Raw genomic sequence first — 20,716 nt, forward strand, 5'->3', positions numbered from 1 at the left:
ATACATTACTTTCCAGATTTGTACAGATTTAAGACTGCTGGCAAGTCTGAAAGAAATAGAAGAACCATTTGAAAAAACTCAAATAGGGTCAAGTGCTATGGCATACAAACGCAACCCCATGCGCAGTGAAAGATGTTGTGCACTTGCAAAACTGCCCATGGGCTATCTCATTAATGCTCTGATCACTGCCTCAACTCAATGGATGGAGCGTACATTAGATGACAGTGCAAATAGGTATTCAAAATACATCAGAAGTTTATTTTAGTGAAAATCTTCTGAATCCATGGTTTTAAGCTTTTCTTAATTTTCTCTTATGTTTCCATGTTTCGCTCTTCTTTTTTCTCCTCTGATCTTTTTCTGAAATATTTTCTTGTACTGTTGTTGTTGAAAATTCTCCTATATCCACAATTAATGCTTAAAATGAGGCAGACTCAACATACACGGCAAAATAAATTGTGTTTGGAGCTTTTAAATTGCTTCTTTCATTTTCAAGAGCTGCAATTTAAAATTGCAGCTCATTTTTACTTTTCTTGAGTAACATCGTATGGTATGTGAATAAAGTTGAATTTTTTGAATTTTTATTTTTTTTTAAATGATCATTTTTGTGATCATTTTTATCTTAATAAAAATATCCAAACGTGTGAACATAAAGCTGAAAATGTGGCGGTGTAGTAGTTCAATATAAAATTAATGATATGGAAGTAGTAAGAAAATTGCTTCTACACAAAAAATTTCATTTTCATAGATTGTGTAGGGTCCTTTCTTCATACAAAACGAGCTGATGTGTGCATCACATGACTTCCTTTTACACCAGTTTAATGTCATTTTCTCATTATTGGCAGTTTTAATATGATTCAATAGTTTACTCTCTGAATATCACCAACAGTGGCCAAATTGAAACCAGATTGAAAAGAAAAAAAAAACCCCGCCAAATTTGTCGCCAAGTTGGCGACAAAACTTGGTGACCAAAAGACTGGCGATATATTGCCAAGTGTCTGCCAAATTATAACACCACTTGAATTTACATCAAAATTAACAATGACTTCCCCCAAAAAAGGGGCAAAAGACCCCCTTTGGAGCATACGAATGCAACCAAAAAGGAAAGTGCACAACTAGACCCCACTAGGAGTCTAAGTACCAAATTTCAACTCTCTAGGACATTCCATTCTTGAGTTATGTGACATACATACACACATACGCACGTACATACAGACGTCACGAGAAAACTCGTAATTAACTCGGAGATCGTCAAAATGGATATTTCGGTTGTCTGTACGTTCCTAGGCACATATCCACGTGTGGTCAGGTTGAAAAAAAAAACTCAACCCAAAAACTCAACTCAATTTAGGGGTTAGCAAAATGGAAATTAAGGTCGATTTTTGGGTGAAATTTTTTTTGCGGATACAATACTTCCTTTTTTGTAAAAGGAAGTAAAAATAAGTTTGCTTTTTCCCAATAATATTTTTTTTCATTTCACCCACCTTTTACTTGGTTCAACAATTTTTTAAACTGATTGTGACAGATTCGTAATTTTCCTTATTTCTACATTTTGACTGTTTTCAGACCACTAAATTATGTTTAAAATCCTCAATGATTCTATTTTTTTTTTGGCATAACCTAATATTGGTTTTATATTTTAATATAATTAAGGGATTCAAATTAATAACAAGTAATTTTTTCTAAAATTTTATTATTTAAGATTATTTAGCATGTCCCTAAATAATCATCTTTTTAAATTCAGTTAGCTTAAAGGATGAGAAAATATGAATGCATTAAACTAAAAATGCAAGCCTCAAAAGGGAATTATTCAACAGACATGTGATTTTTCAGTTTTTTATGAGAGCAAAATATTGTATGCATGAAAAAAGAAGGAGCATTGGAAGCTAAATTCAACAAACTTCCAGTTAACTCATGCAACCAATTAAAATAGTTTGCTATATAGATATATGCTTGCCAACTCTGCTGTTTTTAAAGTGAGACTCCCGCTTTTTACGTCCATCTCCCGATTTCCCATTTTTACCATTTGCTCCTGTTTTTTCAGTTATCTCTATCTGTCATCAAAAACTTTTTCCTCAATAGATGGCACCCATTTCTAGTCATCCACTAATGCCAGAGAAGAGTAGAACTCCATATAGAGCATAAGAATACAGACTGGAACCAATTTTGTCCCTAGGGATATGAATTCTATGACAATTATTATGCTAGAGAGTGCTAAATAGGTTTTCTGCACTAACTTGTAACAGAGCTACATCTATGGGTGAATCTGCACCATTTTTTTCCTAAGCATAATATGTAGGTACGCCAAAAAAAGGATACTGTTAAATACTCAATTTTCCTAACACTTATTTGTATGCTGCAAAAACTCTATTTTTTCCTCCGAAAAAGTCCATTGTTTCTTTTAAATGGGCGCCAAATTCACTGTACCAAAGAAGTTGGCTTGCTCAAGCGTTTACTTAAAAGAATTAATTAATAACTCAATCAGTAAAAATTTATTTCTGGAACCTTTTCCACATTGCATGTCCAACAAACCACGTGCCCTGCTGAAGATTGAAGCAGATTTAAATTCTTTTGCATCTGGAAAATGTTTCAATTATTTTGAAGGTTGGAAACTATTTTAACATGTGCTACCTTATACTGACTTATTTTATTTTGATAATTTATTTATATTTTTACGAATTTTAGTAATTAAATTTTTCCAGGTACTTTTTTGGTGGGAATTAAGGAATGTACGAAGTGAAGGCACTCCTTTTATTCAATTTTTCTTTTGCAGTATTTTTTTTCCTTTATGCTACCAATTAGCTTACGTCTTAGAAATATCCCTATTTCAATTGGAATTTGATATTCATGGCATTTTAAAGCATACAATTATAATTAAGATGTAAAATATATCACTGGCAAATTATCTATATACCTGTAGTAGAATCTCCTGTTTTTTTTTTGTTTTTTTTCCTTCGAAGGTTAGCAAGTATGTAGATACAAAAATAAATTGGAGAGCTTTCAGGTGTTGTGCAATATACTAATAGTGTTATGTTAGTTTGCACTGCCAAGCAATTTCAGTATTTTTCATCCTATTTGGGTCACATGTCTGAAATACAATATTTTAAAAATGGTTTGTAAGGTTTAAAAAAGTTAATGTATAATATTTTACATTTACAGAAGAGTAACATTACCAGAAACTTTCCTCTCTGCTGATATTTTCCTAAACACTCTGCAAAACGTCACTGACGGTTTGGTTGTGTATCCAAAGGTAATTGAGAGGCATCTGAAGCAGGAACTGCCCTTCATGGCAACGGAGAATTTTCTTATGGCTATGGTTAAAGCAGGAGGGGATAGACAAGTAAGATAGATAACATTATTGTAAATCTGTTCTGTCGGTTTTATTTCTTGAGAAAAAACATGATGGCACAAAAAATTTTTTGACTGATGAGGAGGGCTGTACAATCTGACCTCCAAAGACATGGAATATGACAAGAGGCCAAGTTAGGGCCAAGGCCGTGTCCAGAAATTTTTTTCGGGAGGGGCCCGGATTAGCACATTGCCCTAACACACACACACACATATAGTATATATAGACACACCAAACGCATAAAAATGTTAACATAGAAGACTTTTTGTCTCGATTTTTAATGATTCCACTGTGTCCTTATTTTAATTTCTTATTATTTTTCTTATTCACCTTGTAGTGGTAAGGATAACAGGAGAGTGTCCCTTTAAGTCAGATGTAGAAAATTCTGTATTTTGAGGCCATATATTAGGTAATTGAGACAACAAAAATATGAAAAAAAAAAAAAAAAAATAGACAAAAAAAGTCTTTTAAAAGTTATACATTCTTTTGCAAATCAAGATCAAACAAAATAAAAATTGCTTGCTCGACAAATCATGGAACTTAATGGACAGAAAGGAAAAACGAGAGAGGAGAAAAGAGAAGCACCCCGCCATCTGCTCATATTGGCTTTTAGTGAAGTTTATTTTTGATCACTCTCCCTACCCCCCCCCCCCCCCCCCCCATTTTTTTTCAATTAACTGCCCTACAGTATGAAAATTGTACAAAACAGTTTAAAAGAAATGGTGTAGACATTCAGAAAATAAGAACGGAAGAGTAATATTCTAGTCATTTGGACAATTCATACTTTATTTTCTTGATAAAATACAAAATTGAAGAACTTTTCAAGGAATTTCAAAAACTTAAATAATTTTCAAAGACTCTCGAACAGTTGAAATTATTTGAAGCTTTTTATTTACACTTTTCAGAAGTTGATTGCACAGTCTTACAAAACGATTATAACTTTGAAAGACACACCCGTTTTAAGTTAAAAATAAATGCAACGAAATATTTCTTGAAACAAACTTTTTTTTTTCAATCACAAGTAGTGCAGAAAATGAAAGAGAGTAGAGTAAGTGTTATTTTTTTCTCATACTTTAAGGTATTAACAGTATGCAGTAGAAGTAAAGAAAAAAAAACAAGCAATAACAAAAGAACTTCCATGATACTGAATTCGGCATTAAATAAATGCAAGACAAGAAACATATCAGTCACAAAAATGATCTTGAAAATTATGCTACAGAAACGCGAGAATCGTGATTTTTGCATTTTTTACTCAGGATGTATCAAGGAGCTGAATTTGGCACATCTTGGTAACAAGATACTCGCCTAATCGGAAACTAGGGGCCCAGCCTTTGGGAAGTCCCCGGTTCGAAATCAGTACAGTGTAAGTTTTATAACAGTTTTAGAGGGAGGAGGGCAGGGTCGTGCACAGAGGGGAGAAGGGACACCTGTTGGCCCGGGCCCGAGCTTAAATGGGGCCCAATATTTTTAAACCTAGGGTTGAAAATATGGGTAAACAATATGGAGGGGGCCCAAAAAAAGCATTTGTGACAGCCCCAAAATTTCTGTGCACGCCTCTGGAGGAGGAAGTGCACAGAAGTAGACTTGAAAAGTCTACCGAACTGACAAAGGGCCTGCCTTGACCCTGGACTGCCCTGAATTGAATTGGGAAAGAGAGCAGGAAGTCCTAATTAAAGGTCTAAATTTCAAGTGTGCCTTGCAGCTAATGAGAACAAGAACTGCTTTTTCTGTATTTCTTCAAAATATTATAAATTTTGAATAGTAGCAAAATTAATTTAAAAAAAATTGTTATTTTCCTTTTCTGACAATAGGAATTTTAAAAAAAGAAAAAAAAAAGCTTCTTCTGTTTTACGGTACAACAGGTTTCGGGGGGGGGGGGGGGCGGGCCCGTCAGGCCCCCCCTCTGGATACGGCCTTGGTTAGGGCGATTCCATTTAAATAGGTGTTGCAGGAGAGAAGGGAAAATAGCTATGTGATTATACTCGTTTTATGTTGTCACTGGGGCCTTATTAATTTACTGCATTAATGAGGGGAAGCAAAAAGTTTCTATGGAAACAACAAAAGGAAAATAAAAATGTTTATAGTATAAAGAATGTTTTAATTTTGTCCGGAAATGTAAAAGCAAAATCGTAAGCTCAAAAGGGTAATAAATCAATTAATTTTTGTTTTGAGAATACAGATTGAATATAGTTTAGATTTTAAAAAATATTGCCGTGAACAAACTGTCCTTTTTTTTTTTTTTTTTACAAAACTGGGTCTAAATAATTAAGAGGCAAAAACACACATTCATGACAGACAAACTAACATGTCTGTAAAATAATAGACACGTCCATTTCCGCCTACAAACAGGATGTTTGCCTTTCCATATCGTCGTTGGTCAGACTATGTATGACCTTTATTGAAATATTTCTTGCAATTTATGTGAAAATGCATCATTACTTCAAAAATTGTGGTGCATTTTATAATGTTAATGAAAGCATTCATTGGTATTTTTACTAAGAAAATATTTTAGTATTATTTTTAGAATTGGTTAATAGTTTTTACTCTTTTCAATTCATTTTGATAATAATGATGTTTATTATTTGTTGCTTACAGGCCGTCCACAAATGATGTTACACTTTAAGGGAGGAGTGGTCATGGTTGCCACACTTCCGTCCAAGGGACGGAATTCCGTCTTTTCAAAAATTTTGGCCATCGGATTTCTTTTTCCATGTTCAAAATGATTTTTATAGATGAAACAAATCTTTACTTTTGAATCTCTTACTCTCAAAAAAGGTCTTATTCTTCTGAGGACAAAAAACTGGCCCATCTGCTAAAGTTAAAAAGATAAGCTGTTTTTTCCCCCAAAAAAAATAATTAAATAAGTCACTCAATCTGTTGATTTCAACCATTCTTATCTTAATCTGGAAAATTTTATTAAAGTTTTTATCAATGCATCTTATAGCCAAGAATCTCATACCTGAATTTTTTTTAATTACTATTTTTTTTTGTATGAAATATGAACTATTTATGTAACATGAACTATAAAATCTGAAGCTTTTTTTCTGCAGTAGCAAATAGTAAGTTTTTTTATTGTATTTTATTATTAAGTTCTTTTTCTGCTTTTACCTCCTAAAAATCTTGGACAATGATATGTTGTTTTTTTATTTAGGTTTTAATTTTAACTTAATCTTACATTTTGGTTTTACTATATAGTTACAGCATCAAGAATTAGCATTATTATATATGTCTAAAACATCAAATAAACTAAGCGCTAATATTTTGGTGTCGCGAAATGGAGCCACGCGCTTTTCAGTCCTGGCCAATTTTTAGAGTGGCACCCATGGGAGTGGTGTTAACGAAATTGTGATAGTTTGTGACATTGCACTTTTTCATAACAATGTGAAACAACAATTTCATAAAAGTGTGACTTCATTTCTGGGCAGGCCCTTATTCATCTGACCATGTTCTGTGCTTTTCTAAACGTAATTCCGTGCTCTTTTTTTGCATTTTTAAATGTGAGTGAACTAATTTCTAAACAAACATAAATGCATTAACGGGTGGTGAAGAACGAAATAACTTATGCTTAGTTGAGAGTATGATGATGTAGTTTGAGATCTGTAATGCAAACAAGTTTCTTAATTTTTCATAATTTTCATTAATAATAATAATTGATTTTAGTTGCAGTAAAAACATTATTATCCTGTTGCAAAACAAATTGCTACTCAAAATTTTTTTTTATTTCATTGTAAAGACTGGATGATTAAACTGAACAGATTAGTCAATGAACTTATATTCAAAATAATTATTATAATAACTGAAACTTCTACGAGCGACCACCTGTGTTAACGGCCATTTTTCTGCAGTACCGATTTTGCATCCTATCTACTCAATGATAAAAATCCGTGGGAGAGATCATCGAAATCTCTCCTAATGACCAGCAAATTGCAAAACTCAGTACCAAAAAACTAAGCTATTTTTCAAAAGGAAATCAATAAAAAATTTTGGCCTGGATACATATTTGTCTTCTGCTTACAAAGGTGGAAGTAAACCAGAATAAGGGGGGTAAAATCTATGTATCCAGGCGTTTCAAATGGATTCCTTTCGTGTCCCTCTGTTTTGAGCCTCAAAACTGTTGCAAAGAGGAGGGCATAGTTTTTTGCACCCTTGGGAAGCTTAGGTGACACTTGACAATCTCACTGCAGATCAGTCGAGCCTCTGTCATTTTGTTAGAGGTTGATAAGGATAAACAGTTTTTCAAAAGGTTGTTATCGGAATTCAGGGGATACTTTCGAATAGAAGAAGGGCATTTCTATGTCATTTTAATGGTCAGAATCTATTTATAGCCCTATGAACATGTGATAAAAAGATAGGCTCATGTTGTACTTGGGCTAGCACCAATGGTAACGACATTATTTTTTGAGTCTAAAATCTGAGCTAGAAATGAAAGTTGTTTCAGAAAAAACAGAATCTGAAGCAGACGAATCTCTTTTTGCATTTTAAAGTGAATCATTTTTTAAATGAAAACATGAGGTAAGAAGAAATTATGGAAAAATTTAGTATTTCTCAGGAAATGTTTCTTCTTCCAAATGATTTTAAAATATTGGCATGTTTTACATTCATCTGAACTCATCGTATTTTATGCCACAACTTTAGATTTTTATTTCACCAAAAAAAAAAATCAAAACGTTTAAAATTATTTTTAAAATTTAGATGAGCAATTGGTAAGCTAATTTGTTTGTTTTTAAGAAAATCATCCCAATACTGTTCGATATTTTACGAATCTGCGCATGCGTCAGGTTTCTTCTGATTTTATCAAAATAGGGGTAATTGTGATAAGAGAGTTGAGGGGATTTTTGTTTAGCTTTGTTTCGTTTTTCGTTGGATTTGTTTATTATGCGTGTTGGTTTGTGTTTTTTTTTTTTAATTCCCCTTCCTTATCAGGTCTAGAAAAATAAAATAATATCAGACTAAGCAGAAATGCTACCATGGTGCATTTTCTTAATCAAGCAGCCACCACTTTTTAAAATAGAACCGTTAAACCATGCTAGTCGCGACTTTCGAGGTTGAACAGTATCTGTACCTCAGAGCCAGAGTGACATAAATCCAAAAATTGTGATTTTCTGTTTATTAGTGCATTGTATGTAGAAACCTATTCTGCATCGAGCTATGTGAAAGTAATTCTAAAAAGAAAATCCATTTCTATTTTTTACCTGAGTTAAAAGAGCGTACATCCCATCCTTTGCATGCCATAGAAAAAAGTTTTTCCATCATAATGTGACTTACGTCCTTCTGACTCTGAAGTACGGATATGATAACAAACTAAATTTGTAGGCACATGTCTTTTATTTGAACATCAAATAAATCATTTCAGTCTATTCCGGTTAATCCCATCCAGAGCCCCCAAGACCAAAAGGCGGGCCTCTTGTCAGTTTCGCCCGAGGCCCCCTCCCCTCATAAAATTTATGCTACTCTGATTCCGAACCGGGCCCTGAATTTCAGACTAGGCTGACACGGCTTCTTGTGAGCCCTGATCGGACCTTTTCGGGGTGGGATCATTTTGGTCTTAATAACCGGCTGGTCTGATTACCTAAACAGGACCTGTATATCATGACCAAACATGCTATACATAAAACATTTAAATTCTGTGACGATTGAGGACCATTTGTATGGTGAAGATACAAAGAAGAAATATTGCTCTTTACAAAATGTTTTAATTAAAAATAGTCAATTTGTGATAACTCGAATCTAAAGGGGCCGACGAAAAACTTACGACTTATCGGAAGTTCGACTTGCTGCTAGTTTCGATATTCAGTCTTTTAATATTAAAAACCATCAAATATTTTAATTAATATGTAATAACAGACAAACTTACAGAACTTCAAAGTTTTTAAGTACAATATGCTCATTTTAATCAAAAGTATTGAGAGAAAAAAATCAAAAATATGGTTTTGATTTCGATGCTGCTGGAACCACTTGAATAGAGCTTATTCTACTTCAGGAAAAGTGCACATCTTCATTCGTTTCAAGTTTAGATTCATGGATTCTACCGCTTTAGAAGTTTCACTTTTACTTTTAATATCATTGACAGAGTACGTGCTTAGACGTCTTTAATAGCAAAGATAACTCACCCTGGCTCTCAGGAACCTGTTGGCAATGGATCGAACTAAAGAATGAAGGGGAACGCATCTTAACATAGGTCAGCCTTTAAAGGTACAATCAGTACCTGACAGCTTAAAAGCAAATTCGCAGTCCAGCAACATGTCAAAGTGTAAACAGTACAGTACAACAAAAGAAAACTAGCTAACTCATTTCCGCACGTGTAACTCCTTTATTGCACATTGGCTAAACAGGTGCTCTTCTTGCTTTAGAGGTCTATTGTGCATGAATTGCAAGTGAAGGTGAAATAATTTTTCTCTCATAGTCACTTGTTTTTCTCTTTCTTTTTTTCGTTCTTTCGAAATAAATTTTGAGTTATCTTGGAAAAAAACTTTGAGTTAAAAGAAGTTAACTTCAAGATGTTGAGAATAACTAGCATGGAATTAAAAACAAAGGGGTCGGAACCTGATAAAAACTTTGAGTTATCGGACTTTAGTTACCGCAAATTGTCTGTAATTTAAAGCAAAGAATCTTTTTACACTCAATCAACAACATATTCAAACTAATAGGGTTTTAGTTACATTCCTTCCAGTCAGTATTGATTCAATTCAATAACCAAACTAAAAATATGAGAGTGAAAAATTAAGTTACAAAAAGTACTAATCAGCTATTAAAATTTCCAGCAAAATGAAAATTATGTATTTTACAAAGGAAGGTATTTGTAAAATAAATAAACATGTTTTTTGAAAAAAAAAATTTTTTTATTATGCCTTAAAACTGAGCTAAATAAATTTGAAATGGCTATTTTTTTTTAACGTCTGCCGACAGTGCCTCCATGCAGTGGGAGTTTAGTTAAGCATTTTTTTCCTGTAAATATTGCTGGGTAAATATTGCTGTAATTTTAATCTAAAATTACAGGAACCATAATTAATTTCTATTGCACTAACCCTTATGTTTGTTAATCTACTTGAAACTTGCTTCAAGCGGGTGATTTCTATATTTTTTCCCGACTTTTTCTCATTTCCCTTGCTCTAATTAAACATATTAGTTCCCTCTAAGTGAATAAAATTAGGATTGTGTTGTATTTGTTTTGATTGTTCAAGATTTATTTTGAACTAGTGGTACCCGCACGACTTTGCCCATAATAGAAAAATTAAAAGGTCTTTTGGTTCGCCTGTATATTTACAAATAATGAATGGTGAATTTTCTCGCCAATTGGCTTGTACCTATGTTAGGGTTCCACGTTATAATAATTTCGTATCTCGCCAATTGGCTTGTATCCATGTTATGGTTCCACGTTATGATAATTTCGTAATTTACTCGTCCATCTTATGATAGTTTTGTTCATAAAATTGGAATAGGAAAAGAACCACATCGACTTTTCGAAAAATCGCTTCGAGGTGCACACCCCCATTCTACAAAAAACTAGTTCTGTGCCAAATTTCATGAAAATCGGGCCCGAACGGTCTAGGCGATATGTGCGTCACAGAGATCTGTACATCCTCTGGACATCCAGACATCCTCCTGACATCCAGACAGAGAGACTTTCAGCTTTATTATTAGTAAAGATAAGCGGTTGGTCCAGTTAAGAGGACATGCCACTGTAGTTTGTATGACTTTGTTTATATTGCATTTTTGGATAGGTCGCGCTTCTTTGCTGTCTCCCAAGAAATGCAATATGACGAGTGGTTACTGTAATATAGGGTATAATTGCAGATACATTAATATTAATTTTATTGCTTTGAAGGTATGCCATGAGGAAATACGTGTGCTCTCGCAACAAGCAGCAGATGTTGTCAAAAAAGAAGGGAAAGATAATGATTTAGTGGAACGAATTCGCCAAAGCCCTTACTTTGCTCCTATACTTGATCAACTGGATTCTCTCCTGGATCCATCTACTTTCATAGGCAGAGCTCCACAGCAGGTAACTAAATTTCATATTATTAACTGAGCTGTAAGCTCAAATGCCTCTATTTTTTTAACTTACACCTCTGTTACTGGATTCCATCTACTTTTATGGGTAGAGTTTCACTTCAGATAACGTTATTTCATATTATTGACAGGTCCCCTAGTCAGTTTGATCGCCAGGCCCCCTACTCAGATTCTGAGCGGGGCTCTTAGTTTGTGACTAGGCTGACATGGCCTGTTGTCAGCCCTGGTTATTGATGGAAACGTAAACCCAAATGCATTATTTTTATTGACCTTTATTTTCTCAGCTTAGTTATAATGTTTTGAGTATCAATTCATTGAGTTTACATATCTCCAGCAAACTTCGTATGTGAATGATCATTTCTTCAGGTTGAGCTGTTTATGATAAGTTTCAGAGTACTAACGAAGATGCTTGCTGGCATTTTTGTGCAAATTATAGTACAACTAGTTTTCTATCCCCCCCCCTTTTTTTTTTGCTAAGTAATAAACCCTAAAATATAAAAATTAAGTTTGAAAACTAAATTTTTGTCTCAGCTGGTATTGAAATTGAAACCATTATATATTAATGTCAACTTGTGTTGAGTGGAACTCGTGTAATCAAACATTTTCTGTTCTAACTTAACTGAAAATTCACGGGTTATTATTGAAATGACCTTTTTAATTCCATTAGAAGTAGCATTTAAAACCCAAGTTTTCCTCTGCTCTATTATATCACTTTCACCCCCAGAGAATGCAAGACTGCTCTTGTGTTCCAAGGTTTTGGACGACAGAAATTAAGACATTTTAAGGAAGAACATATAACAAAATGCTTTGGACTTTTTCTTTTATCAGAAAAAAAAAGAGAGAGAGAGAGAGAAGAGCAACACTCTTAAGCAGAATCAGTTAATTTAGGCTTTATTAGCTTAGAAACACTTCGTTAATATTTTTAAAGTGAACACTTGTAATTTATGTACACATTATCATCTCTGCATAAGTTAATGGCATTTGTTGTATCCAGTAATGTAGTTAACATTACTTTTGCATTGTTTTTGCAGTAATTTACAATAAAAAACCAAACATTTTTAAAGGCCAGCATTTTTAAAGCATGACATCATTTGCTGACAACCCAACAATATTTTTTTTAGTTGGTCCAAATTGAGATTACAATATGCATCCTATTTTGACAATAGAAACAACTTCTTTTGAAAATATAAAAAGGAATATAACAAAATACAGGGTGTCCAAAAAGTCCTTGACACATTTAAAAAAATTCATAGAGAACCAACAAATTGTATGAATTTGTGGTTTGCACCATAACACTTCACAGGTTCAAGAGTTTTTATGACACCGAAAAGGGGGGGGGGGGGTGAAAAGTTTGAAAGAAGAAAAAAGGCATTTCGCAGCCAGGGTGTCAGTATATGCTATGCTTGTAATTCTTCATTTAGTAATTTTCATTCCTGTTTGCGTTTTCCCATGTCAACAAAAGCAATTTAAAAGTTACTTTTAAATGCCTTTTTTCTTCTTTTTTCCCCCCTTTTCTTTTTTTTTCTTTTTTTTTTTTTGATGTCATAAAAACTCTTAAACCTGTGAAGTATTATGGTGCAAACCGCGAATTCATATGACTATTTGTTGGTTTTCTATGAATTTTAAATGTTTCAAGGACTTTTTGGACAGCCTGTATAACTTGATGCAGTGATCCAAAAATAAACTTAATCATCAATCTTGTCTGTTTATGTATTTATTTAGTCTCATTGTTAATGAAATAAAAAAAAATATTAAATGGAAATATTTTTAAGGGAATAATTTACACATAACAAGCAAAATCAGGGAAAATTAATCAGTCAAATAATAATAAGCATGCCATCTCTTTTAGGTAACTGAATTTTTGGAAGAGGAAGTCTATCCAGCCCTTGAAGCATACAAAAAAGATTTAGACGTTAAAGCTGTTATAAGAGTATGATGGTTTAAAAGACATTTATATTATGTCACTTGAAACTAATATACTGTGATAGACTAATGAAATCAAGTTTACTAAAGATTATATGAAAATTTGTAACATTAAAACATGAAACTACTTCTTTAGGTTTGTTATATAAAAATAAAATGCTGATACTTGTTTTCTTCTTTTTTTTTTTTTTTTTGAGTTATAATACCTTCAGATAAGTGTATAAAATTTAATTGTATAACATTTACCCATTGAAAATTTCAGAGTTTAAAGATATATGAGGCAGTGAGAAGCAAAGGGATGTAAGTGACAAAATTAAAGGTTTGGTGATAACCAGTACAAAGAATAGAAGAACCTCTCCTCTACCTTGGTGCAAGAGATAGTTTTAGTAGCCCTGGTGGGTACTGCTATACAGCATGATTTAGAAAAAAGATTCAATGAAAGCCTACCTAGGATCTGATTTTTAAATGCAATTTACTTAAAACTTTAAAACTTGCTTCTCGCTGCCTCATATATATGTTGAATAATCCCCTTATTCTTGTACCAAGAGTTGAATTTATTAGAGTAACACAACTTCGACAACAAAATAAATTCAGCACACTGAAAAGGCTTCCTTGCTATGATATTTACCTAAAAAATTGCTTTTCAATAAAATTGTTTGATGAAGAATTTAAAATTCGAATTTCAAAGATCTATTCTTGATTTTCTGAAAAGATACAAACTTAGCATAGCCAAAAGATTTTACTTTTTAATTACTTTGTACATATAATGTAATACATACATTATGATAAAGATGTAGTACTTTTAAATGAGGCATTTATACAGTTGAACTTGCTTATAGTGAGCCCTAATTAACAAGGAATTTAGAAATACTTGGTTGGTACAATGTTTAGTCTTCGGGACTAGAACTGGCTTTTAACGAGCAAACCCTTCTTAAAGCAAGCAATATTTTTGTGCTCATAAGGTATCTATTCCCTTCCAGCTCAGCTTATATTTTCTTGGAAAATGGATCGTTAACACTCTGAAATGGAGTTGGAAATGTCATAAATTCTGAGAAAGTTATGAGGGCCTTTAAAAAAAAATGTGGAGCAGAGAATCATTTTAAACTTATATATTTTTTGACAACACTATAATCATTTCTTCAAAACTTACTTTTGAGGATATATAGCTCTAACAAATGGAAAATAATAATTATGAAGAAAGTAACGACAAAGGTGAAGAATTTTAATCTGAACCATGATGTGCAGAAAGAGTCCTTTTGTTTCATGGAAGGTAATGGTGCAAATGAAGTTTTCTGGGTCACAAGTATTCCTTGGACACAAAACAGTTCAAAACATGTAACCAACTTCTTTAGAACTGTACAGAAATAAGAACAGACAAAGCAGGTGTGTATGAATTTTTAAAGTTTTTCACTAACTCTAAGTTATAACGAGTAAGTATTGCGGTCCCTTTGTACTCGTAATAAGCAAGTTCGACGGTACACTCTTTCATTTTCATATTTCGCACATAAAAGAACCTTTCAAAACAATAAATACTTGGGGAGAAGAGTATCCAAAAGAAAGAGGGAGTGAACAATGTATTTCAGACATTGTTAACTGAAAATTATTCTTAAAAACACAGAAATTATGTTCCTAGGTAAAATTTCATTTTCTTCAGAACTAAAATATTTCAATGAGAAAAGCTTTACATTCACATTGAGTAATTATGACATATCTAATTAACTTATCTGGTCTTATATAAAGTTTTATGATTTGATATTTTTTTTCCCTTTAAAAATAGTTTTTTTGTGTTGGGAATAACTAAAGGCGGAGTTTTCTTTCTGCCAATAAAAGTTTCTCATTCTATAACTTCCAAAGTGAAAAGAAACCATTCTAAAAAGGGCTAAATGCAAACAAACTGCTAACTCTGGGTTTTCTTCAAGAGCTGGTAACTCACTAGAAGTGCATCTGTGCAGGGATCTCTTCCACGAAATTGGCGAAAGACCTCTCCAGGATGGCAGCCACCTCCAAGGGATAAATATGTATCTCTAAACCTGAAATGAAATGTTTTTGAATTAACAGTCAATTGGAAAAATAACCAAGCAATTCTGAAATTGTCTGTTTTGAGCAAGGTGACCAACCTTTTTAGGGTAGTAATGTGTAGTAAAAATGAAAGAAAAAAAAAAGGGGGAGAGGAGATGAGGTTACACAAACAAAGGCTTTTTTATTATCAGTGTTATTGGTTTATAGTCAAAAACATTTTAACTTCACCTGCAGGTACTAATATTAATATATATAAATATTTGTACTTGTTGAAAAGAAGCCTTAAAAAAATAAATTTAAAAACATTGTAAAGTTTAACATTGAAAGCTGTTTTCAACAAAGCCAATTCACCAATTAGAAGTGGATTTACACAAAATGAAAATAATTTCTCATCTTAATTTTTTCTTAACTGTTTAAAAATGAACAAAATATTGTTCAAATCAATACCTGAAGCATGGGAAAAAAGCCCTTTCCAGTCTTTGGTCTGGCAGTTCAAAGTCCTCATACAAATGTTTTCCATGTCTCATAAGTTTACTTTCAAATTTTTTCAACCTTTCCAAACATTTATTCAATTAAATTTATTTCTAGACTCATTTTTGTTTTCAGCTATATTTTTTGATGTGATTGTATTTAATTGGGGACTGCTTTCATGTTCTTATTTTATCTTTTTTCTATAAAGCTTTCAAGAGAAAATTGGCTATACAGTAATATAGACCGCATGATTTTAAAATTTGTTATCTTTGTATAAAATTTAAAATAAATTATATATTTGGGGAAACAGTCCAAAATCAATACAGTAACGGTAGTAACATGAAAAAAGACATTGTAATTGTATTTTCCCCTGAAACAAGCAACTTAAATTAAATCACTTATTTTGATTTTGTTTCTCCATGAACAAATAGACCATAAGAGCTTTTAGAAAACAGTTGCAAAGTCACCCTTTGAGGACCAATTTCACATTACCAGTCCCTTTTTGAGAATAAATCTGTTTCCTCGAATTCCATACAACATGCATGACATAATTATTTCAAAATATCTGTTAAACAATTGTTTGGGGGGGGGGGGGGGAGACTAATGAACATTCTGTGCATTGTATTCAGATTTTATTTAAGATATATAATTTTTCTCTTATTAATAGTTAAAGATCTGATCGAAATTAAATAAAAAATATTTTCCCCACTCTAAAAGATTTTACCAGTTTAAAATAGTTCAGTCACAAACCCATTGCAAAGCTCTTGGCCCTTAATTGGAAAATTTCTTCAGTGGCTCCTTAAGGGGCTATATGGCCCCCGTTGAGAAACCCTGCTGTAGAAGATGAGGTTATAGAAGTAAGTGTTGCCATTACTCATTTGAGAAGTTGGATTTTATACATTAGAAGAAGATGTTAATATATAAGATTCATGTAAATATTACCTGTGGCCTATTTTTGCCATTTTTTCATCATCATCTAACCCTTCTTCCACAAAAGCACTAAATACATCAGCAGCAATCATCTACGGATCAAAAAATATATATATATATATATATGTATATATATATACTTTTTGGGAATATAAAATAAAATAAACCAAAATAAAGTATTATATCTTACTTCTGCCCAAAGGTTTGAGAAATATGCTGCAGGGTATTGATCACAAAAGATTTCAGGGAAGGAACAAGGTTTGGCGGTATTCTTCTCATAAGGAAACGGCATATATTGAGCCCATACTCTTTTAGCTGCATTTAGCCAGAATTCATTTCTGAAATTAAAAGATAAAATTTGTTTGAAAGTAACTAGTTTACTGCTTTCTTTTTAAAATATATAATTTTAATTTTAATAATATAGTAAGTTGTTTGAGGTTCTATTTAATAACTATTAAATTTGAGGATTACCCCATTTTTATTGTTTAAGGAATACCTTTTTCTGTTTTAATACTTGTAAAATGTTGAAGAGTTTTAATGTTTTAATTACTTTTCAAGATATCTTTTTGGTCAGAAATTCTATTTTGTAGCGTTGCTGTTACCAGTAGTGTGAAATTAGCTTTACCATTAGTTGTTATGCAAAATAATAAAGTTCATTGTAATATCATCATAGCAAAATGAATACTAAGACCAGTCAGAAAAAAAAAAATATTTACTTGCTATACAGTTCCAAATCCAGGGCAGAGAGGAACAGTTCTTCAGTCAATCGTAAACCCATCATATACTGATCCTCTATAAAAAGTAAGGAAAACATATATAGATCATAATAGATTTGCCAAGCATCATTTGATTAATATTTTACATTGTTCATATATGAGACAGAATCATTTGTGCTTTTTTTTTAAATAATTTTTTTAATAATCCTTATTATAGCAAAGGTACAGCCCAGGATGGGGGAAAAAATATCTTTCTGATCTTAAAACAATCATCCATGTCTCCCACTCCCTCCCCCCCCCCCTATTTCTTAAACTGTTAGAAATGTAAATAGACATCAGAATTGGCATAGAACACATTTTTGAAGCTTTTGACCAAAAAAAAAAAAAAAAAAAAGCACCACTACCTCATCTCTTCAAAGCACAATGCTTTCAGAATTATTTAATATTATTATTTGCTGCTATCCATTTTTAAAAATTTAACAAAATCATCATGATTTAAGGAAAATCTAAAATTCCAAGGAATAATTTGTTAACATTGGCAGGAATTTCAAACTGAGCTGTGCAATATTTTAGCAACTATAATGCAATCAAACCTCAATTATCTGAGTTGATTTGGACAGCCAGTACCTTGGATGTCGGAAATCTTGGTTAGTAGAAACTTAGTAGAAAAACTTGTCAGGATCGGAAATTTAAGAAATGTATTAATTAAAAATGCAATGGAATATTTTTAAAAGGGGAACATAAAAAAGTAATGTTTTACAGTTAAAAAACTAAAATGGAAAATAATTTGTAGCAGGTTTTAAAAAGTCCATTGATTTTTTTTTTTTTTTGACAGTACCAAGTTAAATATTAAAAAATGCATTGAAAAAAAAATCCAGAAAATGATTTCATTTTCAAATTGAAAAATTCATCATTTTATTAAATTTACATCATTAAAAAAAGAAAAAAAAAAGACTGCATTCTCAGCTCGGTTAACAGAAACCTCGATTAACCGAAGCTCAGTTAATGGTATTGAAATGCTAAATGCAATAATTTCATCACAAATTGAAGCATAACTTTACTTTTAATAAGCTGTTCATGTAAGTCAGCAGGTATCACATCCCCACTATCCACATGTTGACTTAACTTCTTAACTGTTTTATAATCTCTGAGGAAAGAGCTCATCACTAGTGGACACACATTCACAACATCCCACTCCAAATTTGTCAGCCCAGCCACTTCAGTATAAGGAACAGTTGTCAATGAATGTTGCAGTAGATGACCAAACTATATTAACCATATTTGAGCTAATTAGTTTCTGGTGTCAATTAATGATAAAAATGATTTGTTATTACTGCCAAATATACATATATATTATAAAAACACATGTCCCTGCATACCTTTTTAAATAATACCTTCAAATCTGAAAATGAAAGCAAAGATGGCTTGCCAAATGACGGAGGGTGGAAGTTAAAAACTAAATATGATAAAGGTTCAGAGCCATAGACATCACTCCGATCTGAAACAGAAAAAATATGCATATAGAGCAATCAGGATTTATTCTCAAAAGATAATATAATATATCTTCCACCATTGTAATTATTTATTGCAAAAAATTATTCAAATGAGAAAAAAAAAATACAGTAGAATCTCGAAAATCCGAGTCTCAAAAGTTTTTAGGTTCCACTTAATCCGAAGTGCTTCATTTACATTTTAAGTTATATCTTTAGTCACTAAAAAGTTGATTTTTATTAAAATCTGAAAATAGCAATATTTTGCTACGGTAACACTTACTCATTACGTTCAGTAAATTGTAAAAATAGATTGAAAAGTTGGTTATGTTTTGGTCACCTTGCACAAGTAAATGCGTACGGATATCGAGAAAAAAATTAGTTAAAATTCCTTTAGACGTAATTGAAAGGAAATTTATATTGATATTTGAGTGATACATTTTTCATGAAGACAATAGTTCCTTTTCTTTATACAAGGAAATAAAAGGTGCTCGTACTTGTGTCTTCCGAGTAGCATAAATTTTAAAACTGGAAGAATTTTCGAGATAACCCGAGTTTTCAGTAAACCAAGATTAAGTAAATCCCAGTTACCTCGAATTTTCGAGACTCCATTGTATATCCAAACTGAATTTAAAGTTTGAATTTCCAAATACATGGAAAGTAATAACAAATAATATACTAATTAAAAAGTATATTTAAGTGTTAATATGAGCAGTAATGTTTTTTTTTTTAAATTCTGTACGTTTCACATGAATAAATCTTCCTTTTATCAATCATAATGATGATGGAAAAAGCATAAAATTATGTTTAATGATTACATATTGTTAACTATGAAATGAATTTCTTGGGAATTTTTGTAATGCAATTAAACAACATAGCTGATACTAAAATATATTAAACATTTACTTCTTCCAACTTCTAGCCAAGCACCTCTCATTTTTTCATCTACTCTCATGTATGGATCCATATAAAATGATGCAATCTCCTTACCTGAAAAAAAAATCCAAATTTTAAAAACATTGAATAAAAAAAACTCATAATGATTTTTTATTCAATTAAAAACTTTACACATTAACCGAAAAAAACATGTTAAAAGTTCATAAAATATTTCAAAACTTTGAAAGAAAACAAAATAAATTGAGATGTAGAAAATTGAAGATGGTAATGCATGAAAAATATGCATGCTAATAGTTAATGGGTAGAAACTAAAAAAGGAAAATTCTAAAAAAAAATTTAAAGGAAAAACATGTTTAAAGTTCATAAAATACAATTTCAAAACTTTAAAAGGAAATAAAATAATTTGAAGATGCATTAAATTGAAGATAGTAATGTATGGAAAATATACACGTTACTATTTAAAGGGTAGAAACTAAACAAGGAATACTCTAAAAATAAATTTAAAGGAACCAGTGGCATAGGAACTTAAAAATAGGAAGGAGCTGAGGCACATTGTGTGAAACCGGTGGCAGAATCTCTTGGTGAAACGTTTTAGGAGGCATCTCCCTTAACAAAAGTTCAATATTCTAAAAAAATTCAGAATATAACTTGAAAAATTATTATTGAAGTTAAAAGCAAGTTTTGATTTCAATTGTTCAGGAAAACTGCAACACTATGAAGGAATTATGGAACCAAATCTTCCAGGAAATACAAAGCAAGGCAGGACATGCATATGATTAGACTGACAGAACAATCATTTATTTGTAACATTATCTATACTAATATTATGAAGAGAGAGGATGAGTTTTTGTGTGTTTATATGTTCGAGGTAATCTTCGGAACTACTGCACTTATTCGAAAAATTCCTTTACTAT

At 31.9% G+C, this 20,716-nt stretch overlaps 2 protein-coding genes across 2 annotated transcripts in view; one reads left to right on the forward strand and one right to left on the reverse strand.

Moving 5' to 3' along the window:
• LOC129228259 (adenylosuccinate lyase-like) overlaps positions 1-13,872 on the forward strand; it is a 28,611-nt gene extending 14,739 nt beyond the window's left edge. The window contains exons 8-11 of the mRNA XM_054862927.1: positions 17-234; positions 3,157-3,337; positions 11,172-11,348; positions 13,206-13,872. Coding sequence (XP_054718902.1) covers positions 17-234; positions 3,157-3,337; positions 11,172-11,348; positions 13,206-13,292 — 663 coding nt within the window. The 3' untranslated portion in view covers positions 13,293-13,872. The remainder of the gene's footprint in view (positions 1-16; positions 235-3,156; positions 3,338-11,171; positions 11,349-13,205) is intronic.
• A 133-nt stretch (positions 13,873-14,005) lies between these two features.
• The window catches only part of LOC129228257 (uncharacterized), a 40,351-nt gene continuing 33,640 nt past the window's right edge, over positions 14,006-20,716 (reverse strand). Inside the window, exons 12-18 of the mRNA XM_054862926.1 lie at positions 19,812-19,895; positions 18,795-18,913; positions 18,477-18,681; positions 17,416-17,491; positions 16,890-17,037; positions 16,712-16,791; positions 14,006-15,309 (exon numbers count right to left, since the gene is read on the reverse strand). Of these exons, the coding sequence (XP_054718901.1) occupies positions 15,177-15,309; positions 16,712-16,791; positions 16,890-17,037; positions 17,416-17,491; positions 18,477-18,681; positions 18,795-18,913; positions 19,812-19,895 (845 nt within the window). The 3' untranslated portion in view covers positions 14,006-15,176. The remainder of the gene's footprint in view (positions 15,310-16,711; positions 16,792-16,889; positions 17,038-17,415; positions 17,492-18,476; positions 18,682-18,794; positions 18,914-19,811; positions 19,896-20,716) is intronic.

Source organism: Uloborus diversus, chromosome 8 (assembly GCF_026930045.1).
Source record: "Uloborus diversus isolate 005 chromosome 8, Udiv.v.3.1, whole genome shotgun sequence".
NCBI lineage: Eukaryota > Metazoa > Arthropoda > Arachnida > Araneae > Uloboridae > Uloborus > Uloborus diversus.